Below are 27,500 nucleotides of genomic sequence, written 5' to 3' on the forward strand. Positions count from 1 at the left end.
AAATAAAATAATTTGGTAAAACAAATTCTTCACTTAATCTGACAGTTTGATTTAAAAAAAAAAAAAAAAAAAACGGTAAAAATGACACTTTATTTTACAGTATGTGTACTTACATGTACTTACAGTGTACCTGCCTAAGAAAGTTCTTGGAATATAAGGTAGCTACATAGTATGTGGAGCAGGACTGTAAAATAAAGTGATAGGAAGACGTAAACAGGGCCAGCATCAGATGAAGGGCAGCAGAGGTCAGGTGAGGAGCGTCTGACCGTTAATCTTCTCACACAGCCGGCTGAGTTCATTATGTGTAACACACACCACAGAGCTGAGTGATGATCGAGACGCCCTCGGCCTGATCCAGCTGTCCATCTCCAGCAGATCGATACAGGAGAACCAGAGCCCTGATCAATAATGCATCGTGTCATACACAGGAGACGTAATGTATAACAGGCAGGAAAATTATTTCATCATCATTTCTGTGGTAATAAGAGCGTGGCGTACAGGAGTCACCCGCTGCGTAATGACAGGATTTTGAGGTCATCGTTCAGCCAGATGCTTGATTGGTGCTCATAAAGTCTGTATTTATTGCAGTTTTTTAGTCCACCGTTTTCAGTTCACTAGCCAATAATTTTTTTTATGTCATGTCATTTTATGTGAAGATTGAGAATCAGTATGATAGCTGATATATAAATGTAAATTTAACTGATATATATATATATATATATATATAGTGAAAATTAGCGTTGTATAATATTTATGTAATTTTTATATAATACTTTTATATTTATATTAATTTAACTTTTATTACTTTTTAAAATCAGTATTTAGTTTTATTTATTATTACATATTATTTCTAATTTATTAGTTTTTCTCACATATGAATTATAAAATTATATTATTTAATAAACATTTTAAATGATACAATTATATTTAAAAAAATTACAATGTATATCTACAAATTCAATATTATTTTACATTAAATATTGTATAAGATTTAGTTTATTTTTTTATATTTTTAATACGTTTTTAATATTTAATAATTTACCTAATTAATTTTTTAATAGCAATTTAGAATTGTGTATTATTTCTAATAATTTATTTTATAAATATAATATAATTTATTGTATAAAATAAACAATTGTTAAATTTAATAAGCATTTTAAAATATATAAAATGTAAAAATTATTGTTTACATTTTTACTTTTAGATTAATTTTTTTATGATTTATATTTTAAATTGATATTTATAATTTAATCTAGAGTTCCTTCATCAAGAATTTAAATGTTTTTCTAATAAGTGCAATCAGTCATCAATTCCTATAATATACAGTAAAAAAAATTATATTAATATTATTATTTAAACAATTTGACTTTTTTTTGTATTGTAAGTATTATTATATATGATAAAATATTATAACACTATTGTTTATTATTTGCCATATTCAAAAGAATTGAATGATTTAAAACAGGACAGTACAGTATTTCTCTGGGCTGAAGCTCCAGCATCACACAGGCTTTAATTATTGAAGCTGATAGTGGCTCATAAACAGGGTCAATCGCGCTGCGGTCACTGAGCAGCCGTTCCCACGGGCCTCTGCCTCAATCAAACCGCTTCACGACGCTCCTCATGCCATGGTTTCCAGGCCAGACTTCGATGTGTCGTCCGTGAGCATCTGAAATGAGTTTGTGAGGAGTTGAATGACGGCCTCGGGAATAATTCGGTCGCAGATGAACGCCGCGTTTCCAATAAAGCCTTTCTGCATTGTAGATTCCAATATAATGCCGTTTTGATGCAAATATAACGGCGAGTTGGAGTGCTTGTTGGCTTTGGAGGACAGGAAGAATGTGTGAGAAATGTGAGCTCTATCCAGCGCATTAGAATTGTCATTTCAGTGCCAGCTCTAGATTCCTAATCCTAATAAGCGGCTAAATAACTAGAGAGCAAATACAGGCCTGTTTGTCTTCATTTCTACAGCGTGTGACGTGTGCACTACAATAACTGCTGGATCGTTTCACTTCAGGATTTACAACAGAACATCACCATGAGATGGAGTTTGCAACTCATTTCGCTTCCATAAAGTGACGTGTTTCTGAGAGAAACATGATTTTGAGCTGCGTGTACTGGATGTCGTTTTGTACCAGAATGGACCTGGACCTGAGTGAGAGTTCACTAAATGCTCATCTAATGCTTATCTGACTGCTGGTTCACATTATTACTGTAGCTTTTATGGTCTAGGCAAGGCAAGTTTATTTATAGAGCACATTTCTTTACAAGTGCTTTACATAACAGGAAATAAAATCATCATAAAAAAAAATCACTACAATAAAACAAGGAATTTAAAAACTTTTAAAATGATTTAAAATAGATTTAAAATGAATTTAAAACAGTTAAAAATAGAAAATCATTATAGATAAAATACAGTGCATAGGTAGATAGGAAGCCAGATAGAAAGGAAAGAAATGATGAATTCCATCTATTTTTTAAGCATAATATTTCATAATTATTATAAAAGAAATAATAAGCGATTTATTATTAAACAATTTAGTAGTTGTAATTAATTAGATATATTTTTATACTTTTAAATTAAATTTTTAATTATTTAGATTTTATATTAAAGAAGTTATTGTACTATAATAGCATGAAAGTTATGTATTGCAGTGTGACATGTTAAATGTTAAATTATTTTAAAAATGATTTATATATATTTTTTTATTTATACATATATGTATAATTTTTATTCTACAATAAAATAATTATTATTCTACAATACCATACATTTTGTCCTGTAGTGTCACATGCGAATCTTCGATCAAATTATTTAAATTTTTTTTTTTTTTTATAATAATTATTTTTATAATTTTGAAAATATTTTTAGAATTATAAAAAAAAACTAAAATATAATTATATTAAAAAAAATTCAAATAATAATTTATATTTAGATATGTTTATATTATTATATATTATATACTTATTATATATATATTTTTTTACTAATTTAGAAATGTCTGTACTTTCAATTTGTCACACTGCATGAACTTTTAACTTGAAATAGTGAAATTTAATTTTTAATGAATTAGAATTTAGGATAACAATTTATTGATTTTTATATTTGAATAATTTGTTTATAATCTATGTGAATGCATGCTGTATTTGAAAAAAAAACACACTTTTCCATTTCATGTAATTTAAATCTCATTGATTAAAATAAACCAAATTCAAAATATTTGCGTTTTGTATGTTTAGAAATAAATAAATAAATAAAAAGCATTGTCATTTTTTTTTTTTTACGTTGTGAGAGAGTCAAGCACACGTGTGATTTTAAATGTGTTCAGATGAAGCAACAAGCAATTAGTATGTAGAAGAAGCTGGATGGAGGAGAGCGGAGCAGAACATTAGCATAGAGGATTACTGCAGCTTTACGACTCGAGCTGGAGCCGCTGGCCACACAAACCAATCACAACCTGTGCCCAAAAACCACCTCTGGGGCCCATTGGGCTCCGACACACACGCGCGCACACACACACACACACACACACAAACACACACACACACACTCACAGACAGACAGATATACACACACTCACGCACACACACATACACTCTCACACACACACGCACGCACTCACTCACTCACACACTCACACGCACGCACGCACTCTCACACACACACACACACACACACACACACACACACATACACTCACACGCACACACACACACACACACACACACACATACACTCTCACACGCACACACTCACATGCACTCACTCACTCACGCACACACACTCTCTCACTCTCACACACACACACACACACACACACACACACACATACACTCTCACGCACACACACACACACACACACGCACACACACACACGCACACTCACTCACTCACACACACACACACACACACATACACTCTCACACACATGCACACACTCACATGCACTCACTCACTCACGCACACACACATACACTCTCACACACACGCACACTCACTCACTCACTCACACACACACACACACACATACACTCTCACACACACACACGCACACACTCACATGCACTCACTCACTCACTCACGCACACACACATACACTCTCACACTCACACGCACTCACTCGCATGCACACACAAACACTCACACTCACACGCACACTCACAAACTCTCACACACACACGCACACACACACACACACACACACACACACATACACTCTCACACACACACGCACACACTCACATGCACTCACTCACTCACGCACACACACATACACTCTCACACTCACACGCACTCACTCGCATGCACACACAAACACTCACACTCTCACGCACACTCACAAACTCTCATTCACTCACGCACACACACATACACTCTCACGCACACACACACGCACACTCACACGCACTCACACACACACACACACACACACAAACTCACACTCACTCACTCGCATGCACACACAAACACTCTCACACTCTCACGCACACTCACAAACTCTCACACACACACGCACACACTCACATGCACTCACTCACGCACTCACTCACTCACTCACACATACACACACAAACTCACACTAACTCACTCGCATGCACACACACTCTCACACTCTCACGCACACTCACAAACTCTCACACACACACACACACACGCACACACTCACATGCACTCACTCACGCACACACACATACACTCTCACACACACACACACGCACACACTCACACGCACTCACTCACTCACTCACTCACACACACATACACACACAAACTCACACTCACTCACTCGCATGCACACACAAACACTCTCACACTCTCACGCACACTCACAAACTCTCACACACACACGCACACACTCACATGCACTCACTCACGCACACACACATACACTCTCACACACACACGCACACACTCACACGCACTCACTCACTCACTCACTCACACACACATACACACACAAACTCACACTCACTCACTCGCATGCACACACAAACACTCTCACACTCTCACGCACACTCACAAACTCTCACACACACACGCACACACTCACATGCACTCACTCACGCACACACACATACACTCTCACACACACACGCACACGCACACGCACACTCACACGCACCCACTCACTCACTCACACACACATACACACACAAACTCACACTCACTCACTCGCATGCACACACAAACACTCTCACACTCTCTCACGCACACTCACAAACTCTCACACACACACGCACACACGACAGCTGAACGTCTCCTCTTACACCCTCATCCAGAGAGACATGAGAGCAATACGTCATGTTTCTGATCGGATTAGTCGAAGCTCTCTTTTGAAATATATGGCTGGAGGCGTAAAGTGTAGAGGCGAGAGCGAGGCGTCGCTGAAGGCCACTGCTGTGAGCGCATTTATTTGTTTAGCGTCCAGTGGCCAGATGAACAATAATCAGAGGAGTTTAGCAAACAGGATCAGGCCGGCGTGACGCTCCAAATGCGGCTAGAAAAAGTCCAAACAGCTCAATCATCCTGGCAGTCCATCTGTGTGTGTGTGTGTTTGATCACGCTCATATGATGATCTCTACACGTCAGTGTTGTGTGTGTGTTTCTGAGTGCCACAGAGCACAGCTTTCTATCAGTGCAGCCAAAAACATGCATGTAAAGTGTAAAGAACGATACATTCCAGCAGAGATGTCAGAGAATGGAGGAATATTGCTGCCTTCACGTGTTATCGGAAATGTCCTATTTCCCACTTATGAAGTCGTGATTACGAGCTTGTCAAGTGATTTAATGTCGGAAAGAATAAAATGTAGCAACCCACTGGTTGACAATCATATAAAACATTCACCGCGCTATACATGCAGTAAATTTCCGATTAAGAAACTCGTATTTCCTATAATTCCGATAGCATGTGAAGGCAGCATATGATTCATGGATCCATCAGCTGATCTTTATAACATGAAAACCCACCCCTCTCCAGTGATTCATTTTTTATTTGTCACATACACAATTATACAGAGTAGGGATGTAATGGTATGAAAATTTCTTATCACGATTATAGTGACACAATTTATCACGGTTATCAGTATTATCACGGTATTGTTAAAATGTGCTGGAAATGCTCAAAGTACCGACACATAAATCACTTCAAGTTTTATATTTAAAAAAACAACAACAAATAATGACTTTTTGTTTGCATAATCACTAAAACAATAACATTACCAATGATGTTGGGATTTTAAATGACATCTTGACTGACAACAGTTTAATATCATGTTCAAATATCTAATGTAAATGTTCAAATAAAGCTTTGAAAAAGTTTCCTAAAAAGGTAAACCTCACATTTCAGCCTTTAAATAAAGAAAAGGGTTAAGTCAAAATGATAATTGATTAATAAATGATTATATGTATTTCATCTGCTCCATAAATAATTATAGATAACTTATCTGAATTGTTTAAATGTGTAGAATCCCCATAAGCTTGTTTTTCATGCTTATGACACACTTCAGCTCTACAAACCTGATCGAGCTCATCAAGAAAGGAGACAAGGAGAGCTGCATTATATGGTCCAATATGAGGTCTGCGTCCCACCACACCATCTTCTGATATAGCCGCACACATGGTAATGTTGGCCCCACGTTGTCCAGGTAATTGGATGGTTGCCCGCTGGCCAATGAAATTCAGACCTCTCTTCCTCGATTAAAACCTGCCTCATCCAAATATATGAATTTGTGATGGTCGTCATCAGCATCCAGCTCCATCACCCTCTAAAAATACATTTTGGAAAGAGATTTAGAGATTACTGTACAATGTAGAATTTTTGGGAATGTTTTTACAACAGCCATCTTGAAACTGAACTTACCTGAACATACTCAGTCCTCATTTGCCTCACTCTGTCTGCATTTCTTTCGAAAGGCACACGGTATAGTTGTTTTATAGATGCCTAGTGCCTTTTCAGTATGCGTGCAATAGTCGGCAAACTTATGGATCCCACATTGTTGAACATGTCTTCATTGTCCAAGATATGCTGGCGAATTTCTGTAAGGCGAATATCATTTCTGGCCCGAACCAAATCGACCACAGCCTGCTCTTGTTGGTCCGTTAGAATTATGCCTCTGCCTCCACTATTTGGCCTGGTCACAATTCTACAGGGAACATTAGAGTAAGAAGACACTTGGTCACATCACCTATTCTGTGATACACATTGGTATGCAGTCATATCTTATCATGTTGAGCAGTTGTATCAATTGATAGTTAGATCTAGGGCTGCAACATCTAATCGATAAAATCGATTATTATCGATTATGAAAATCATCGACAACGATTCTCATTATCGATTAATCGGGTCTGCCCACAGTGCACGTCCAACTTCAGCTGGTTAGTCAAATTACGGCACTGAGTAATGCATTTCTATGGACAAAATGCATCTAAAAATAGTGGAGGAAACAGAATGAGATTCTGCCGGAGAAGCACGTGATCCAAGCTGCCCAAAGCATGATAATTCTTTATTTTAAGCTTTAAGTTAATGCATAAGAGTAATGGCTTGCCCTGTCAGGCGCTTTGACAGATGCGTGTGCGTTCTCAGCGCAAAAACTTTCAGTTTACGGTCATATCCTTATCTATAAATGCCACAAATTCACGCGAGCATTTCCATTTTTGCATAAAGGTCCGTCCTGACAGTCTGTGTTAAGTTTAAAATACAGAATGAGCGCCGGCGCGTCAGACGGACAGAACACAGTAGAGAGGGAGACAATTAATAGGCTTTTCAGCGCAAACATATCCACTGTGCTGAATTATCTGTTGTTGAAAGTTAATTTAAGGTTTAAAATAAATTAAAATATTTGATGAGAGTAGGAACTTTAAAGGGATAACAGCGTGTAATTGTCTGTCTGAATATAAACATGAGACGCTCCATAACGGCCTTTTACAGGATAAAGAAATGACGAGGTGACTGTGATCAAAGTAGTTCCTGCAGAACATTACTCTTACCTGTTGCTTAACACTGAGTTTGTGTTTTTATTCCTCTTTATTATTATCTTTATTATTTTAATTTTTAATAGAGGTTTAAACTATATTCAATTTTTACAATGCTTAACAAATTTATGTAAGTTTAACAATGTGTTTATGTAAGGTTTGTGCCACTGCTGCTCTAAAGTAACAGTATTGGTGATAACCAAAATCATTTTTCGGCTTTCTGTACTGGTTAGTACTCCAATATGTGTAAGCTCTTTAGTAACAGTAGTAGGCTATTTTTAATGCTATAATATCATTATTGCTGTTATCTATGAAAGAAAACCAGAGCACTTTTTTTTTTTGTATTTTTTATTTGAGTATTTTTTTTCGCGATACCCAATTGCAGTCAAAAAGTACATAAACAATACCAGCAAGAATGCAAGCTGTTATGAGGACATTTTTTATTATTATGTCCAATAAATGACAATAACATTTTTAAATTTAAACAAATTTTTGACAAATTTCTAAAATATGTTTTCTCTTTATTATGCTAAGTGGTCTAATAAATTAAGCACTGTATGTTTTCATAGCATTCAGTTGTCACGTTTGTTTGAAGGACATTGGGCAGAATGTGGAATAGTGTTTTTTTTGGTCAATATTTTTTTAATCCGATTAATCGAAAGAATAATCGGCCAACTAATCGATTATCAAAATAATCGTTAGTTGCAGCCCTAGTTAGATCATTGTAAGGAAATGAATAGACGCTCGTTTGAAATGTAATGTGTGAATTGTCTTTTGAAATAGTAGTACTTTGATGTTAAGTTGTGTCATATTGAACAGGTGATTTTTGTTGAATGAACAAATGATCTAAGTTTTATGTGTATTGTATCCAAGCAACTGAGAAAAGGGTTAGAGTTTTGAAAAATGTGCATTTTGATCATTGCTTGTGAGTTTTGTGTCTAGAGTTGTGAAAAATGACATCAAGGTTCTGAAAATAGTAGCAAAGTGATTTGTAAAAAACTGTAAATTAATTTTTATTAATCAAAAAGCATGTCTAGCTAATTAAAATCAGGAAATTTGAACAATTTAACATGAATTTATTAAATTTAACAAAAATTACATATTTAGGGCCCTATGAAATGTTATTTTTTCCAACCTTATGTTTTATTGTTACCAAATTCTGTTTAGCATGTCTAATTATTTGAAAGCATAAAAACAAGTTTAATTTATTCTTACAATAGCCCTGTTTTTTTCCCTCAGAAATTCTGTGTTGTGTATTGCAATTTTTAAGGCATAAAGCATTCATTTAATTTATCTTTTAATTAAAGAAAATGAAACAAATTTTATTTTTTGAATTTAATATTACAATTCAAAACATTGCAGAAATATTGTCTGATTATCCCTTAAAAATAAGGTTTTAATAATTTTAGTAGTAGCCTATTACATGCATTCTACTGAACAATAGTAATGCAGGTTATTTCTGCCGCAATGACTTCAAGGTAAACCACTTTTATTTTGACGGGTTGCTGTGAATACCTTTACATTTCTTTGTGTATATGATATGATGAGGATAGTTTTACTGAAATGAAACAGTCAGATGCTCATGAAGTGACTCTCAGAGCAGTTCTGGAGCTGTTGTGCATGTATTTATGTCCTCATTTAGTGAGACGGCAGACATTAATATCACCGGAAGCCTCACGCACGCTTCAGTACAAGTAGTAAAGAAAATCTAAATCTTTTTTAGATTTTTTGTATTATTTTATAATATTTATTTGTTAAAATTCGTTTTAATAATAATGATAATAATGATGATGTAATTTTCATAATTATATTGAATATATTTTTAAAATATTTATAATTGTTATTTTTATCATTTTTATGAGCTAAACAAATTCACTGATTTTACCACAATTATATAGCTACGTGAAGCAGATGTGTGTTAAAATCACTAACACGCAGCTTTTAATGAAATAGTTAGAAAATGAGTTCTGTTGTGGACACATGCGATCTTGACCGGCAGTCTTGGAGATTCAGTCTTTCTCTTTTTAAGTGGATGGAGCTGAAATTCCTGCCTGAGGGCTTCACAAAAACCAGCTTGTTTTAGAAAACACTTGGATTACGGGCAGAGGTCACGCGTGCGAGCTGTTAGACTGCACATCCTTGTGTGTGTGTGTGTGTGTGTGTGTGTGTGTGCGTGCGTGCGTGCGTGAGGGAGTGTGTGTGCGTGCGTGAGAGAGTGCGTGTGTGAGAAGAGTGCGTGTGTGTGTGTGTGCGTGCGTGAGAGAGTGCGTGTTTGTGCAAGAGAGTGCGTGTGTGTGTGTGTGTGTGTGTGAGAGAGTGCGTGTGTGTGTGTGTGTGTGTGTGAGAGAGTGCGTGTGTGAGAGTGCGTATGTGCGTGCGTGTGTGTGTGAGTGACCAAATGTCCCCACAAGGATAGTAAAACCTGACATTTTTTGACATTGTGGGGACCCAGGCGGGGAAAAAAATTATTAAAATTAGTAAATGATGTTTATCTGAAAGAGTAAGAATGTAAACAGGTTTTCTGTAAGGGGTAGGTTTAGGGTTAGGGGATAGAAAATATAGTTTGGTCAGTATAAAAGTAATAGAAGTCTATGGAAAGTCCCCACAATTCACAGAAACCTAATATGTGTGTGTGTGTGTGTGTGTGTGTGTGTAGGTCTGGTGGTGCGGGAGGCCAGTATCGAGATCACCCGTCAGCAGGTGGAGGAGCTCTTCGGTCTGGAGGATTTCTGGTGTCAGTGTGTGGCCTGGAGCTCTGCAGGAACCACCAAGAGCCGTAAAGCCCACGTCCGGATCGCCTGTGAGTCCAAACACACACACACACACACACACACACACAGGAACTGGGACGACATGGAGGAGTGTATGCTGACGTTTCCCTTTCCTCTGGTGGAAGTGTGTTGCATTTACATTCTTGTGGTGTTTTTCCTCATTTAGTGTTGCTAACAAAAGCCGCATCCTTAATCGCACCAATCTGGTGTTTATATGCAGCTGCTGACCTCACATTTTGCAATTTGCAATTTTAGGTATTTTTGTGCATTAATAACTAAATATAAAAATTAATACTTAAATCATACATATAACAGATAATTTAAAAAAATATAATTTTATTTTTAGAATTTTTTTTGCATTAATAACTATATATAAAAATAAATATAGCATATATATAGCAAATATTTAATGTATTTGTAAACATTTTATGCAAATTTTTGTAATAAATAACCATTTCTCATGTATTTAAAAAAATATTTTAATATTATGCAATTTTTTGTGTGCTAATAATTAAATATAAAAATAATAAATACTTAACAAAATCATATATAAAATAATTCAAATGAAAAAAGGAAAAATCTTAAGTTTAATTTTTATATATATATATATATATATATGTTTTTATTGTTGTTTTTGTTTTTCTTTTCTTGTTTCTTGTTTTTATTTGGGTTTTTTATATTTGATTTAATAAGTAAAAATAAAACAAATAAAAAATATAATACAAAATTTAAACTTTAAATTAAAAAAACTATTTGAATATTTATATTCCCTGCAGAAGATTTTCTTAGATTTTCTCTCTTTGTATTTACATTTGTATTATTTATATTATATGTACAGAAATAATACAAGAAAAACAAAAGTCAAGGTTAGTCTCAAAAGTCAAGGTTAATTAAAAAATGACTGAAGGTATACCACCAGTAGACTATTATTAACTATAAATGTTCTGTAAAAACAATGAACCGCAGCTTTCAGTCTGTCATCATGATGCAAACATGAGATATCAGACATACAGTAGTAGTTCTGCACAGGTTTTTTTATTCGAATGCATTGCTTTTCCATTGTTTTCTCTTCCATGAAACGGCTTTCTAAAAACACACCACTCAAGTTAAAAGAAGTTCACTCCCATCTTCTTGCATTTTTCCTCTTCAACTGCTGCGTCGCATCTTTATCAACACAAAAGCGCACACACTGTGAATGGTGTCTAGCGATATATTCTACTTGTGGTCCTTCACAGAGTGTGTCATACATGAGCGTTTAATCACGTGCTCCGACATGCGGTTGGATCATTATTTTCTCTTTACGGTTATCATGGGCATATTGTCAAATGGAATAATTCTAACGTTTGGTAATAGTTCTATTCAAAATCGAGATTCCTCGATTTCTAAAAAATTTCTAAAAAACACGGAAATATTGCCCTGCCCTACTGTACAGTACTTGCTTTTTTCAGTGAAAAACTGCTGCTGGCACCTGGTTAGGGCGCTTAATTACTCCTCCTCGTTGACCTGTTGATCTCCTCATGGGCTTTAGTTACAGTCGGTGCCTAACAAACACTCATCTCTCTCCAGAGGCTAATGGAAACAGCAGCGATCATTTAGCCTTTTTCAGCGTCCCGTCTGTGACTGATGTTTTAATCAGGGCCTGAGTAACACTCCAGAGCGATAAATAAGCAGCGTTTTGTTGTTGTGGATCGCTGATCAATGGAAATGCCGTAAAGTTCAGGAGCTGTAGAAGGCTGGCGCTCTCATTGAGGATATTAATGGTGAGCGTGATTTGTGAGCGCGTTGCGTCAGGCACTTCCAGCGTGAGTTATTAGGGGACGAGCTTCGATCTGGACGCAGATGCTGTTTAACACGGCTCACACACTGCTGTGATTTACCTCCACACAACACACTCAACTAGAGAGAGACTCACAATAACACACTACTGTACTACTCACACTAGCGCTGATGTGTGTTTACTGTCACAGTGGAACACCTGACTGAAATACTGCATTTGTCAAAATGCACAAGATACAACTAGAGCACAGTGTTATTAAATACTGTATCCAAAAATGCACTTGACTTGACCTTCCATTTACAGTGTGATGAGTGAACTGGGAGTCATAACAGCCTTTATTTAGAACCTCTTTTACCTAAACAGACTGCCAAATGATAAGACACACTTTGTTTTAAAATGCTAATTTATGATTTATTTATAGCTAGATGCTGGTTATTGTGTTGGGAAAAAAATTTAAACTGCATTTTATTTTTCTTATATATACACTGAATCTATTGAAAGAGTAAATTGTTACAAATACTTGGGTATATGGTTAGATGACAAACTGGGATTTTATGTACATATTGAAAAACGTTTAAAAAAGCTTAAACTAAAATTGAGTGTTCTTTTTCGCTTAAAGAAATGTTTTCCTTTTGAAGCAAGAAAGGAATTATACAAAGTTGTTTCCTCTCAGTGTTAGATAATGCTGATGGGATCTATATGCATGCAGGTTTATCTTCACTTAAAAAGTTGGACTATGTATACCATGCTGCTTTACGTTTTGTGACGAGTGCTTCCTCGCGCACTCATCGTTGTATATTGTATGAATTGTTGGGATGGTCCTCTTGGTTTCAAAGAAGGAAAGTGCATATGCTGTTGTTTATCACTAAGGGTTTGTTAGGTAAATTACCAATGTATATCTGCAGTCTTTTATCCTTTTACACTTGTAATTACAGCACTAGATCTTCTGCTAAACTTCTTTTAAATGTCCCAAGAGTATATTCAGAGCTCGGCAAAACTGCCTTCTCTTTTTTTGCTCCCTCTTTATGGAACGAGTTGCAGAGGGTTATTATGCTGGAAACACTCCCCCCTTTTATGGTCTACTCTAAAGGAAACTTGCTATGAGTAAATTCTGTTTTTTTTTTTTTTTAATGTATTTGTAATCACCTGAATGTAGGGCAAAATATTTGTTTGTTTTATGTGTTTGTAATTGTTTTATTGTGAAACTTTTTGTGTTGCTTGTTTTTTGGCCAGGACTCACTGGAAGAAGAGATGGACTATCCTGGTAAAATAAAGGATAAATAAAATAAAATAAAATACACACAACTTAAAAGTGAAAAAAAGTATATATAAAAGTATTTTTATTTTTTTAAATACATCAAAGTATTTAAAAAATATATATTTTGTAAAATGTTTTTTTAAAGTATTAAATATATTTGATTTTACTATAGTGTATATACATAAAACGTAATACTTAATTTAAAAAAAGTATGTGTATATATACATGCATAACATTTGTATTTTGAATTACAATTGAATTACATTAAAGTTTTAAGAATAGTTAAGCATTTGTAATACAATAAAAACTGAAATATTAAGTTATATAGTAATAAGAGGTTTAATATTTTTATATTAAAAAATAGCTTGCAGTATACTGTGAAATATGGAGACAGTATGCAGTTTTGTTTTTCAAGCAACCTATATTCAAAATAGCATACTATTACCATTTCTGCAAAATATGGATATAGCAGAAATGAAAGTACGCTGTTCTAATCACTGCAGTATACTGCCTACTGTACTATTCATTTAGTCAAACAGTATGCACTATTCCCTGACAAACCATTTCAAACACTCTCACATACTATTGCATGTTTAATTCAGTGAGAGGCACCCAGTTCAAATAATTTGAGCATTTATAGTCTAATTATGTGTAAATATTTATTTAATGTTGCAGCCTGATCAAATAATGAATCATAAGATGTTAAAAATCACAGTTCACATTTCAGTTGTTAGACTGGAAGTAGGTTGAGTGCAGTGCAGTGCATTTTGGGATGCAATTTATTGTATGCAGTGTGCACATTTAGTAGGTCATCTGCATATGGGAAAATGATATATACTGCAGCAATCATTAGCGTAGTATGCTGTTCCAGTCTCAGTGTGTACTAAGGCTGTCAAACTGGCTGAAAAACTAAATTCGAATTGTGTCCTTAAATATTATCAATATTCTAATTATATTCAAATTTAAAAGGCATCATTTCAGTTAGGGGGGGAAAAAGCTTTTGGTTTCTCTCCTGAGGCCACAAGAGGGCGCATCGAGCAAAATATTACTAATGCACGTTTATTCAAAGCAAACAAATAAAGCGACTATCTTTGAAAAAAGTTTATAATTTTTCAAGTAATTGTTATAAACTATATAATTAAGTTGCTTAAACAATTAGAAACAAAACAACATCATGCATGTATGTATAGTTTAATACAAAGGACCGAAAACCAATCACAAAGAGTACTTTTTTAATATAAAAACATGAGATGCAGTGGGATGGGTAAAAAACACCATAAAGTCTCGAGATATGTTTTTTAAAAGCCGAACTTGCATTAATTTTACATGCTTTCTAAACATGCGGCCCTCTTGTGCGAGACACGAGTGCAACGGTGATGGATATCCCTCTAGAAAATGTGATAAATATGCGTTCTGTGTAAACGGCTTGGTTTCAGTTTTGCCGTAAACAAGATCTTCTCCGCATTGATGTTCTCTTTTTCCGCAATATTTTGAATGAACAGTGCGGCATCCAGTGGGTTCAACTGGATAAGCTAAAAAAAAAAACCCATTAAAATGCAACGACACCTACATCGTCATCTCATCTTGTGTTCCACTGATAAGGCTGTCTGACGCACACCGAAAATTTTGCATTCAAATGTGGATTTTTATTTTAAATTCGAAAATTTGAAAAACTTTTGACAGCCCTTGTGTGTACTGAGGGCTGTTTTGTGGGTTTGAATGTTGATCTGGATGCAAACTCAGAGATTAAAGCTCAAATCATATGCTGGATTGGTTCACTGGCGATAATGACAGCAGCATCAGCGCCACGGCTGACGAGAGACTTCAGCTATGTAAATGGCCCTTAATTCACTAACCTGTGTAATTTAGCACAAGTAGCCGAACACAAGCACTCAGTGTAATTGTTTTCACATGTGTCCACGTGTGCGGTCGCGGCTCGGCAGAGGAGGCTCATGGGAGCACGAGTGCGGTCAGGGGTTCGAGCGGATCTGCTCGCTGCGTTTGGCTTAGAGGAGCCGTCATCGTCGCGGCCAACACAAGCTGTGAGATTCCCTCCAAAGCCAAAGCCAACAGGAGACGCTTTGTTGTGTGGTTTATTCAACGCATTTCATACAGTGGCAGATCTCAAAGCAAACTTCACTTTTAGAAAGGAAATCTGTGTTTCATTCTTCTTTCTGTTGTGTTGCTAGGGTGTTTTGGGTGGTTGCCAGGGTGTTTGTGAGTTACACGCTGAATTTTAATACTTGATGTCAGGGGTTTGTTTAGAATATTTATTGTATAAAACATTGAATGTTTTCAGGCCTTTGTAAGATTCAGCTGAAGTTAAATTATTGAATGAAATCTGACTGATGTTTGCATGTTTAAAACTCACTAATATTTTACCAGGGTTGCTTGATGGTTTCTATGAGGTTGCTAGGTTGTTTTGGGTGGTTGCTAAACAGTCTCTAGGGTAATATTTTGCCTGTTTTGTTGTCCAGCAGTTGTTAAACAGTTGCTGTGGTGTTCTGGGTGGTTGCTAGAGTGTTGTTAAGAAGTCTCTAAAGTGTTTTTGATTGGGTTTGAAAGTGTTTAGCTAGGGTTTTTTGAGGGGTTAAGAGGTTGCTAGGGTGTTCTGGATGGTTGCTAGGGAATTGCTATGAAGTCTGTAGAGCATTTTTGGTCAAACAGCTGTTGTATGGTTGCTAGGGTATTCTGGATGGAATTGCAGTTTCCACAAAATATATTGTGCAGCACAACTGTGTTCAACATTGATAATAATCAGAAATGTTTGTTGAGCAGTAAATCAGTATATTATTATGATTTCTGAAGATCGTGTGACACTGAAGACTGGAGTAATGATGCTGGAAATACAGCTGCAGATCATAGAAATACATTACAGTTTAACAGATATTCACATAGAAAACAGATGTGGAATTTTATAATATTTCATAATATTTATAATATTGGGAAAATAATATTTCACAATTTTTACTGTATTATCGACCAATTAACCAGCCCTGGTGAGCAGAAAAGACTTTTTAAAAACATCAAGCAATCTTCCAACCCAAACTTTTGCATAAAATACACTGAATGTTTGATGTGTGTCGTAAGATTCAGCAGAATGAGAGCTGCGTGTAATTTGATTTGATCTTTTGTGTTTTCTGTCGTGCAGCTAAAGCTTCTCTTCTGAAAGTTTTTTGTGTTCTTGAAATGCAGCATCTATCGTCTCCAGCCTTGCATTAATTTATAATAGGCAGAAAGGTTGTGTAGTGCTACATATCACAAATGGCATTGTAATGCATTTGGCCCATTAGAGGCGGTAATAAATTCAACGTGTGTGTTTGCTCATTTCCACCCTGTCCGGCTCTACCGTACATTATTCACCACTCAGGTTTTTGGCGCAGGAACGGCACAAAATATGGATGGCGTATTGTCTAGAACCCCAAAGTGCTTTAAATTGGGCCGCTTTCTTCATTCGTTGCTAATGTGAGAAACCCACGCGGCGTACAGTGAACGAACAGATACTGAGGAGAGCTTTGATTTAGCTCAAACTGTTCAGATGGATTGGACGAGGAAACTTTCCTCAAACCGTTTTCCAGGATGTAATGAGTCAGTCAGAGGAACATGTGATCGCAGTGCCAATGTTACGTCTTTACTTCTGTGCCTCGTTTTCATTTAAATCGTCCTGTTATGCTTGAAAGTTTGTGTTTGTTATGAGGTTGCTAGGGGTTTTTTGGGTGGTTGCTAGGGTGTTGCTAAGACATTTGTAGAGTGTTTTTGGTCCAAAAGCTACTATATGGTTGCTAGGGGTTTTTGGGGTGGTTGTTATGAGGTCGCTAGGGTATTCTGGGTGGTTGCCAGGGTATTGCTAAGAAGTTTGTGGAGTGTTTTTGGTCCAACAGCTACTATATGGTTGCTAGGGGTTTTTGGGGTGGTTGTTATGAGGTCGCTAGGGTCTTTTTCGGTGGTTGCCAGGGTATTGCTAATAAGTTTGTAGGGTGTTTTTGGTCCAACAGCTACTATATGGTTGCTAGGGGTTTTGAGGTGGTCGTTATGAGGTTGCTAGGGTGTTGCTAAGACATTTGTGGAGTGTTTTTGATTCAACAGCTACTATATGGTTGCTAGGGTTTTTTTTGGGGTGGTTATTATGAGGTTGCTAGGGTGTTCTGGGTGGTTGCCAGGGTGTTGCTAAGACAGGGTGTTTTTGATTCAACAGCTACTATATGGTTGCTAGTAGTTTTTGGAGTGGTTGTTGTGAGGTTGCTAGGGTGTTCTGGGTGGTTTCTAGGTTTTTTTTGTCTTTTCTTCTGAATTCATGGTGTTAAGGTGGAGAGCTGCAGTATTTATTGCCGTCTCTGACTCCAGACTGGATTCACGTGTGTCAGAACACAAGCAGTTAATTGTGGCCGTGGCCCGTCTCGAGGGACGACTGTAATGGAATGAAAACGCTGGTAATTGGTGTGAGTTGTTTAAACTGCCAATAGCAGCACGGCGTGTCGACTGACTCATGCTTTAAACAGCCACTCAGCCACTGTTATTACTGTAATGGCCTCGGATGCGACTAAAGCCGTTTCCTACACACTCATTTCACTTTCACTGGTGTGGAAACAGCACTGGGTCACAGAACTGAGAGAAACCGGTTTTCAGCCTTCTCATGATATTCTGTGTTCTGTTTTACTCTGAAATAGCAAAAGGTGTTTTTTTCTCCTATTATTTCATCCAAACAACCAGGTTTACTTGCATTACATTTTGCGCAATGTTTTGACATTAAATATTGAAGCTACACAATAAAAACTTCAGATTATTATTATTTAAACTTTAAATTAAAATGCTTTATGCAAGCTTTTCATCCAAAGAGCAATTCTAACTTTTAAAAATATATTCAAATTGTTTAATGCACTTATAACACAGTAAAATCTACTTAAAAAATTATCTTAGACAATTTTTTCACCATTATTGCATTAAATTATTATTATTATTTAAATTGTTAAATATATGTTTTATCCAAACAGCTACTGTAATTTAAAAAAGTAGATTCAAAATACGTAATGCATATATATATATATATATATATATATATATATATATATATATATATATATATATATATATATATTAGGGGTCGACCGATATGTGTTTTTCAGGGCCGATACCGATTATTACAGACCAAGTAGACCGATAACCAATATATTGAACCGATATATATGTCTGGTGTAAAAATGAAAATGAATGTCAAAATTAAGAATAACAAGGGCTCTGACAAAAATGGCCTTCCCTAGTGTTGGTTGCACTTCTTACTCTTGTCTTCCCCCATGCATCCATCTACAATAAGGGTCATATATAAAGAGAGAGTTAAAAGTGGGGCCACTGCATGCTTCATGATTAAGCCTATGAATACTAAATACTACAGCTAAACAGCTTGGGGAAATGTAAGTATTTGGCTTCAATAATTTACATGTTAGAAATGTATGTGTAATAGCATAACCTCTCATAATTCTTCATTAATTATTTTCGGTTGACTAAATCATAACCTACAAGAGGGGACTATTCAATTCATCATCTAATGCACATCAGTTGATTAATTTAAAAAGCGCAATTATATAATAAGTTATATAATTTAATTGTCTTCATAGCTCCATTGTAGAAGTTGCGAAGAAGACCGCAACTATTTTAATGAAACTATAACACTAATAGCCTGTTATAGGCACACTTGGTTCAATAGCCTATTGAAATGTCCCAATTTCCGTCATCCTAATCTTGGCCTATGTGACAGTATCTTAATCTTGGCCTATGTGACAGTATCTTAGTCTTGGCCTATGTGACAGTAATTTCCATTAGTTTTCATTTACAGTGCAGTGCAAATGAAGGCATAAAACATTCACTTAATTTATCTTTTAATCAAATGAGAGTTAAACTCAAATTTGGCAAACAAATGGGTTTACTATTAAAATTAAATCATGGAAGAAATAGCGTATTGTGTGATTGTTCTTTTAAACAAAAGTTGTAATAATTGTAGTAGCATTAGTAAATAAACCGAACTTTTATTTTGACGGGTTGCCATGAGGACCTCTTAAGTTTCTGTAGCCTATTTATGATATGACGACCGTTTTACTCAAACGAAACAGTCAAATGCTCATGAAGTAACTCTCAGAGCAGTTCTGGGGATGATGTTCATATATTTATGTCCTCATTTAGTGACATGGCAGATGCGGAAAACACCGCGAGCATCGCGCACTTCAGTGTGTGTGTGTGTGTGTGTGTGTCAAAACCGCGCGTCTGTGCCATTCACATATACAGAGACACGCCGAACATGCAGAATTCATATTTAAATAGTCTTTTTGCAGCTTAATGTTTACAGATAGTCCATATCATGAGTCGATTTAAGTGTACTGACCTACTTCTGATTAATTCATCCAAACTTTGACTAATTCCGTGACTCCGCGTTATACAGTAAATTCCATATGACTGGATTTCGCGATTCCCCCTACGTTTCCCCCATCTCGGAAACCATAAATAGATAATATTGAGGTTTTTACAACTTCAGTGTAGTGGATTGTAATTTATTGCAACTTGTGCAACGTCTGCTGCTGCCTTTGAGAGATAACTGATGCGTGATGAAGCAGCACCAGTTAGCAAGCGCTTTCGGTGTGTATATATATATATATATATATATACTTTTTAAAGTTGTGCAGATAAATATTTAATATTCTTTCCTCAGCCTAATAAATTGCAGATTTCAGTCATTTTGGTGTGATGCAAACAAATCTTTGAATCTATTTTTGATGTGATTTATTAAAACAGGCAGTCTAAAAGAACTTCAAACTCAACATTTGTCATTTGATATGTCAAATTTATGGCACTATTTAATAGCTGATATTTGTATGACAGGTGCTCTGTCTGTGTGTGGTGTGTGTGTGTGTGTCACAAGAGCAAACCGTTTATTCTCTTTCAGATCGTTTGATCTGATGGTGAATGTGGCTCTTCAGTGTCTTTTGATCAATCAGTGAATATAATTACTGATCAGAATAAAGTTGTGTTTCTTCTAATAGCAGCTGATGTGTGTGTGTGTGTGTGTCTGTCTCTGCTTGACCTTGGTTTGTAGTGTGTGACGGCCGCAGGCAGTTTTCTGTCTGTGTTTCAGACAGCGACAGTCTCTCGGTCTCACTGTACGACCCTCTCCTCTTTTCAGTGACAAACAGCGAGAGACTCGCTAATGATGCTCTCCACAGGATCTTACAGCATCTGCTTACTGACCTCAGATCAGAAAACAGGCATGAGGCCATTCTTACATTTATGCTATTATTGTTTATTCATTATTCCACAATGAGGACGGTTGACAGAACCGGATGCTGCTGTTGAATGTCTTCATGAAAAATAACAAAACAACTCCAGTTATTTTTATATCACATCTTTCTTTAAATATAATGTACCAAACAGCCTGTTTGTGAAAGTAATTCAAATTCAGAGGATCATTTGGGATACTGTACCCATCCAAACGTCCCATAAGACCCTTCATCATGAGGACAAACACACATCTTTGGGCTTCTGCTTGAAACGGCAACCCAACACACACAAACCGCATGTTTCTGTCAAACACAACTATAACACACTGAGTTAACAAGCACTGCCTCTGTTTCATAACTCTTAGCCTATTATAATCCATCCATCAAATATGTATGAAACATTTCTTTATCATCAGCGCATCGACTCCAGCAAACGCGTCTCCTGTTTCTGCTCATTTGGTTCATTGATTCTGCACCTCCAGTCCAAATTTAAGCAAATTCTCTGTTGCATGTGTGTAGAGAGAGCAATATAATCTCATAAAAACAGCCTCATTTGCCTTGGATTTCTTTATTTTATTAATTATTTTTAATTATTTTTATTTTTTTTAGTTTCACTTGTAAAAACACCTGTGACTATTTATTTAATAGTAATATATTAATTATTTTTGGCAAATACTTATTTATTAATTTTGTTGAATGTGTGTGTGTGTGTGTGTGTGTATATGTGTGTGTGTGTGTGTGTGTGTGTGTATGTATATATGTGTGTGTGTGTGTGTGTGTGTATGTATATATGTGTGTGTGTGTGTGTGCATGTATGTGTATATATATATATATATATATATGTGTGTGTGTATGTGTGTGTGTGTGTGTATATATATATATATATACATACACACACACACACACACATAACAAAAATAATTAATTACATTATAATTTAAAAATATTAATGATTAAATATATAAATGAGATCATATATAATTTAAAATAAAATAACGTAAATGTACAAATATTAAAAAATAATTACATATGTAGTTGTTGTAATTTAGTTTTTATTTAAATATAATTTTTAAATAGCATATTAATAAATAATGCAATAAAATATTGTAAATAAAAAACTAAACTAAAATGTATAATACATTTATTTAAACAAATGTTAAAATATTATATATAGTATTAAAATAAAATATATGTATTGTTAAAATATTATATATATATATATATATATATATATATATATATATATATATATATATATATATATATAGTTATATAGTTATATATAGTTATTTTTATTGAAATATTTAATTTACTATATTTAAATACAGATTGCTCTACATGCTCATTAAATACACTAGCCTGAAAACCTGAGCTAAAGAAGTTAAATATAGTCATGAGATTTCTGTGAAAAAGCATCATTTTCTAATTGTAGTGGTTTTTGATATTCCTGTCATTCCTCACTCAAGCGGATGGCGCTGTACTTGTGATGATGGCTGCTGACTGACGGCCCTTAAATAGGATTTCCTTGATTGTCATTTTCTCTTCAGGTAGCGTGTTGTCGATCTCTGTTGCGAGCGCAGATGGATGAGCGCTGAGACTTGTGCTCTATATAACACTGACGTCCTCCACCTCCAGCAGAACTGATGGAGCGCCTCCTGCTCTCTCCTCTCCCACCGCGTGTGGGAAATATTGGATTTTTATTAGAGTCTCTCTGTATCTGTCGTCCTCTGTGGAGCTGGACGGCCGTGGAGGAGACAGACAGAGATAGAGGAGGCCCAGAGGAGAGCGTGGGAGCGCCGCTCATCCATCACTGTCAGCAGCAAAGACCCGCCCCTCTGTCTGATTGACAGCCCATTCAGCCAATCGCTGTCAGTCTGCCCTGCTCTCATTTGGTTGCACAGAAGTGACAAGTAATCTAGATTTGTTTGGAGCCAAAGAAGCTCGAGAAGTGACAGGCACATGAGTCAATATGGCCAGATCATACGGCCTTATTTTACTTTTATTTTACCATTTTGAGCATGGAAACAATGCCCATTCAAACTATGCTTGATTATAGACATATTTATAACTTCTGTTTAGAATTAGTGCTGGGCAACGATTAATCTTCCAAAATAAATTTTTGTGTACATAATATATGTGTGTGTACTGTGTGTATTTATTATGTTTATATAAATACACACACATGCCTGTATAGATTTAAGAAAAATATATTGTTTATATATTACATATGTATATAATATAAATTATATGAATATAAATATATGCATGTTAATACATGTAAATATGTTCAAAATATATACTGTACGTGTGTGTCTTTATATATACATAATAAATATACAGTACACACATTATACATAAATATAAACAGTACACACACATATATTATATAAACAAAAACTTTTATTTTGGATGCGATTAATCATTGCTCAGCACTATTTAGAATATTTTAAAATATTTTTATTATTTTTAGCTGTCATCATCAACATTATTTATTATAAGAAATAATTTTATAGCTTTATATGAAGAGTTCATTTCAAGAGTTCATCAAAAGTTATGTTTTTTCATTGTGTATTCCAATTAATCTCAATCAAACTGCAGTTGGGTTATTTTGATTAAGTAAAAATAACTAAAAAATACAGCTATTTACTAGCACAATAATAAAAAAAACATGATAACATAATAAAAACATGATTTTTGAACGCTTCAAATACTGAGTTATCTGTTTTTGCAAAACTCTTCATATTTTGACAAATATAAATTATTGTCCACAATATTTATATACAATGTGCATATAGGAATGAAGTAGGTTTTAATTGGTAACGTATTATATTACATTTAATATAATTAGATTTTTTTATTATAAGTAGTAGTAGTTGAATACACATTCAAAGCAATTAAAAATGCTCAGTAAAACTAAGCAAAAACATTGCAAAGTTTTATGAATTAAGCTATTAGTTAATCTTTGTTATTAACATCTATATGATTAAAATACACCATATATCATAGATTGGTTTGCACTTTCCCATTGTGCTGTGAAGCTGTGCACACTAATACAGAAGCTTTCTATGGAGGTTTTGAGACACATGTGATGCACAACTAGCAATAAGAAGAAACACTGAGCCGGATGTGAATCTGTGTTTATGATGTTTCTATCACTCACAGAGAAATGAATCTGAACCCATTTGTCATCATGACACTGTTTTCCCATCATGGACCGATGATAAATGTTTAAAGCACTCTGACGACAGATAAGCAGCAAATATTGTAGGGAAAATCCACATGCTTTAAATGAAACTGGTCAGAGAAAAGCAGGGTTCATCCATGTATTTATTAAGCACAGATAAACACAACAGCAGTTGACCATAGTGCTGTACAAATAAAATAAAAACCAGAAAAGAATAACATCAGTAACATCAAAAGATAATTTAACATACAAAGTTTAAAAAGCCAAGGTAAGAAAATAAGATTTTAATTTAGTTTTAAACTCATAGACAGAATTTGAAGCTTTCACAGATAAAGGTTATTCCATAGCCTCGGTCCATCTATTGCAAACGCACGATCACCTCTTGCCTTTAGCTGTGATCTAGGCTGAGACAAAGAGTAGTAGACATCTTATTGGCTTATTTTCTTTTATTAAGTCAGATCATTTAAGTATTTAAAAACAAATACCATTATCTTCAAATCAATTTTATAACGCACTGGTAACCAGTTTAAAGTCTTCAAGATCAGAGTCTCGTTTGCGAGTCCCAGTTAAAAACTGCAGCATTTTGAACCATCTGGAGTCTAGATATAGAAGACTGGGGTAAACCAACATATAAAGAATTACAGTAGTCTAAAGACTAGGGCATGCGTGGCTCTCTCAAGATCTTTAAACGATAACTTAACTCTAGAGAGAAGGGTTATAATAGTTAAGTAAAAAATATGTATCTATATTGTAGTATATTTTCAATTAAAATGATTCAAGAATATTTAAAATTGATTTTTTTTATTTAAATTTAAAGTTTATCATAAAAAAATGTTAAAGTTTATCATGTATATTTAAAAAAATCATATTTTTTAAATTTAATATTGTGTAAGTTTGTTTATTTAAAAAAAACTATAATAGTTTTTAATATTTTATTTATATACCTTTGTTTTATTATTTTTTTTGCAGTATTTTTTAATTTAGAATTGTATATCATTTACATAGTTATGTATTTTATAGTATAGATTATAAAATATTTTAGATTTAATTAACATTTTAATTCGTGTGTGTGTGTGTGTGTGTGTTTGTATGAGGGGCCGTACAAGCCATAATTCATTCTGGTGCTCTCACACACATACATTTCTACTCTCACACACACTTATATTCTCTTTTCACACACACTTATATTCTCCTTTCACATTCATATATTTAACTCTTATATTCATATATTTTACGCACACATTTATACATTTTGCTCTTATGCAAATGTATTCAAAGTATACATTTAATATTATAAAAAATAAATGTGTGTAAGAAGAAAATGCATGTATGTCTAAAGAATATGTATATGTAAGAGAAGAATATATGTATGTGTGAGAGAGTATAGTGGAAACGGAAGGCAGGTTAGGCGCAGCCTCAGTCGTGTTGCCAGGGACACTTACTATAAGCATCTATGGATTTTTTCCACTATTGACAATTTAGGAAGTGAATAAAGTGGGAAGTGGCAGAATCAGGTTAGGGTCAGCGATATTTTTATATTACTTCCATTACTCAAGATTTGGACTCATTGTGGTTTATTTCTTTTTAGATAGTTTTGTTTGTTTTTCGTAGCAATATCTGGCAACACCGCATGTCCGGCATTTAAACTGACACGTGTCTACTAAACCGGACGCAAGCGGCCCGTCATGATACAATATAGAACATTATAATGATGCTGTCTACACGGGATGCGGCACAACATGATAAATCCCGACCGTAAAACTGATGCATCATTCTATTCATGACATACTGACACAAAGTTCAAATGATTTGCAATAGTCACTTTGTGGCGTCCAGTGCAGACTACTAGACTGTAGCAGCACGGCGCGTCCGGTGTAGACACTGTGTGACAAAAATCAAAAATGGTCCATATACAGCGCGGGAAGGTTATGCCTGACAGGACACCATTCGGTAACACAAATGCACTGCTCGAATTGAAGGGGGGCTGGGGGGATCCGGGACCCCCCATAAGGCATTAGGGACCCCCCATAAGAAGTAAAAAATAGACTTAGGGGGGTCCCTCAGACATTTTTACTTGGAGTAAGCCATTTAAAAGAAGAATAGTAGCTTATCTCTCTTTGTTATGCAACATTAAATAGTATATAGTTATGCATATTATGATCAAATATATTGTTTATTTTGTATAAATTGTATATTGCGAGACTAACCCCCACCCCCACCAAAAAAAAAAAAAAAAGTCTGATGGTGGGGACCCCCCATAAGACTTGATTCAATTCGAGCACTGCACAAATGTAGTGGTCATCATGATATTACAAAGATGCGCTGAAGACAGAGATGAAGAGGAGAGAATAGTCGTGCAAGCAGATAAAATACTGTACCAGAGAACACATTCATTGTTTGAGATGCTCGAAATGGAAGAAAACCATAAATATTGAATTGGGATGGGGGTTATTATGAATGTATTTCTGAGGAGAACTGTCTTCAGAAAAGTTTTGATGGCATTTTCTTTTCCTCTTACCTCTGTAAAATATACATACAGTATTAAATGAGTGTTTATAAGCGTGGCGTGAAGGAATTCGTTGTGGTGTCAGAAGCTTCAGTACAGAAAGTACAGACATAGTGCAAACATACATATAATTAAGGTAATAAAACACTAATAATAAAGAGTAATAATAAAATATTTATTCAGCTTGTCTGATGTTTTAGTTTTGTGCAGTTGCTTGATGTTGCAGATATTTTAGTTTGTTTGCTTAATGTTAATTTGATCAGTAACAGAGCAAAATAAACAATTAAAGGTGCCATAGGTGATTGTCTTCAGAAACATTTTTTGTTATGCTGGTTGAACGTCTCTTCACGTCCCGATAGCAATCATTAAGTGAAGTGGTCTAAATGTATTTATCTGTATTTATATATTATGTGGAAGGTGTTGGACCAAGAAATGTCTTCCTTCCTGGTATTTTAGTACTTTTACTAACTGTACTATAACGTTTTCTCACTGGTGAATGACACATGATGTAGCCCAGCAGTTCCCAATTCCAGTCCTTTTGCTTGTCTCTCTTAGTTAACACACCTGATTCACATAACCAGCTCGTTAGAAGAGAGCTACTGTGCATGAACGGTGTTCTGATTGACATGCTCCCTACACAGTGTTCATTGCTCTCTACTCCCTGAGCAGGGAAAATCCGTTGAAGTTTATTTCACTTCTGAGCATTCATTCACGGTCTTCACACACAGATGAAACTTACTAGAGACATAAATAAATACAATTTAAATTCA

At 35.1% G+C, this 27,500-nt stretch overlaps 1 protein-coding gene across 4 annotated transcripts in view; it reads left to right on the top strand.

Moving 5' to 3' along the window:
* LOC306864288 (netrin receptor UNC5C-like) overlaps positions 1–27,500 on the top strand; it is a 224,251-nt gene that overhangs the window by 101,824 nt on the left and 94,927 nt on the right. For all 4 annotated transcript variants that reach the window (XM_079408211.1, XM_079408212.1, XM_079408213.1 and 1 more), the window contains exon 3: positions 10,629–10,772. In XM_079408211.1, the coding sequence (XP_079264337.1) occupies positions 10,629–10,772 (144 nt within the window). The remainder of the gene's footprint in view (positions 1–10,628; positions 10,773–27,500) is intronic.

This window comes from Barbus barbus (assembly GCF_936440315.1).
Source record: "Barbus barbus genome assembly, chromosome: 45".
Classification (NCBI taxonomy): domain Eukaryota; kingdom Metazoa; phylum Chordata; class Actinopteri; order Cypriniformes; family Cyprinidae; genus Barbus; species Barbus barbus.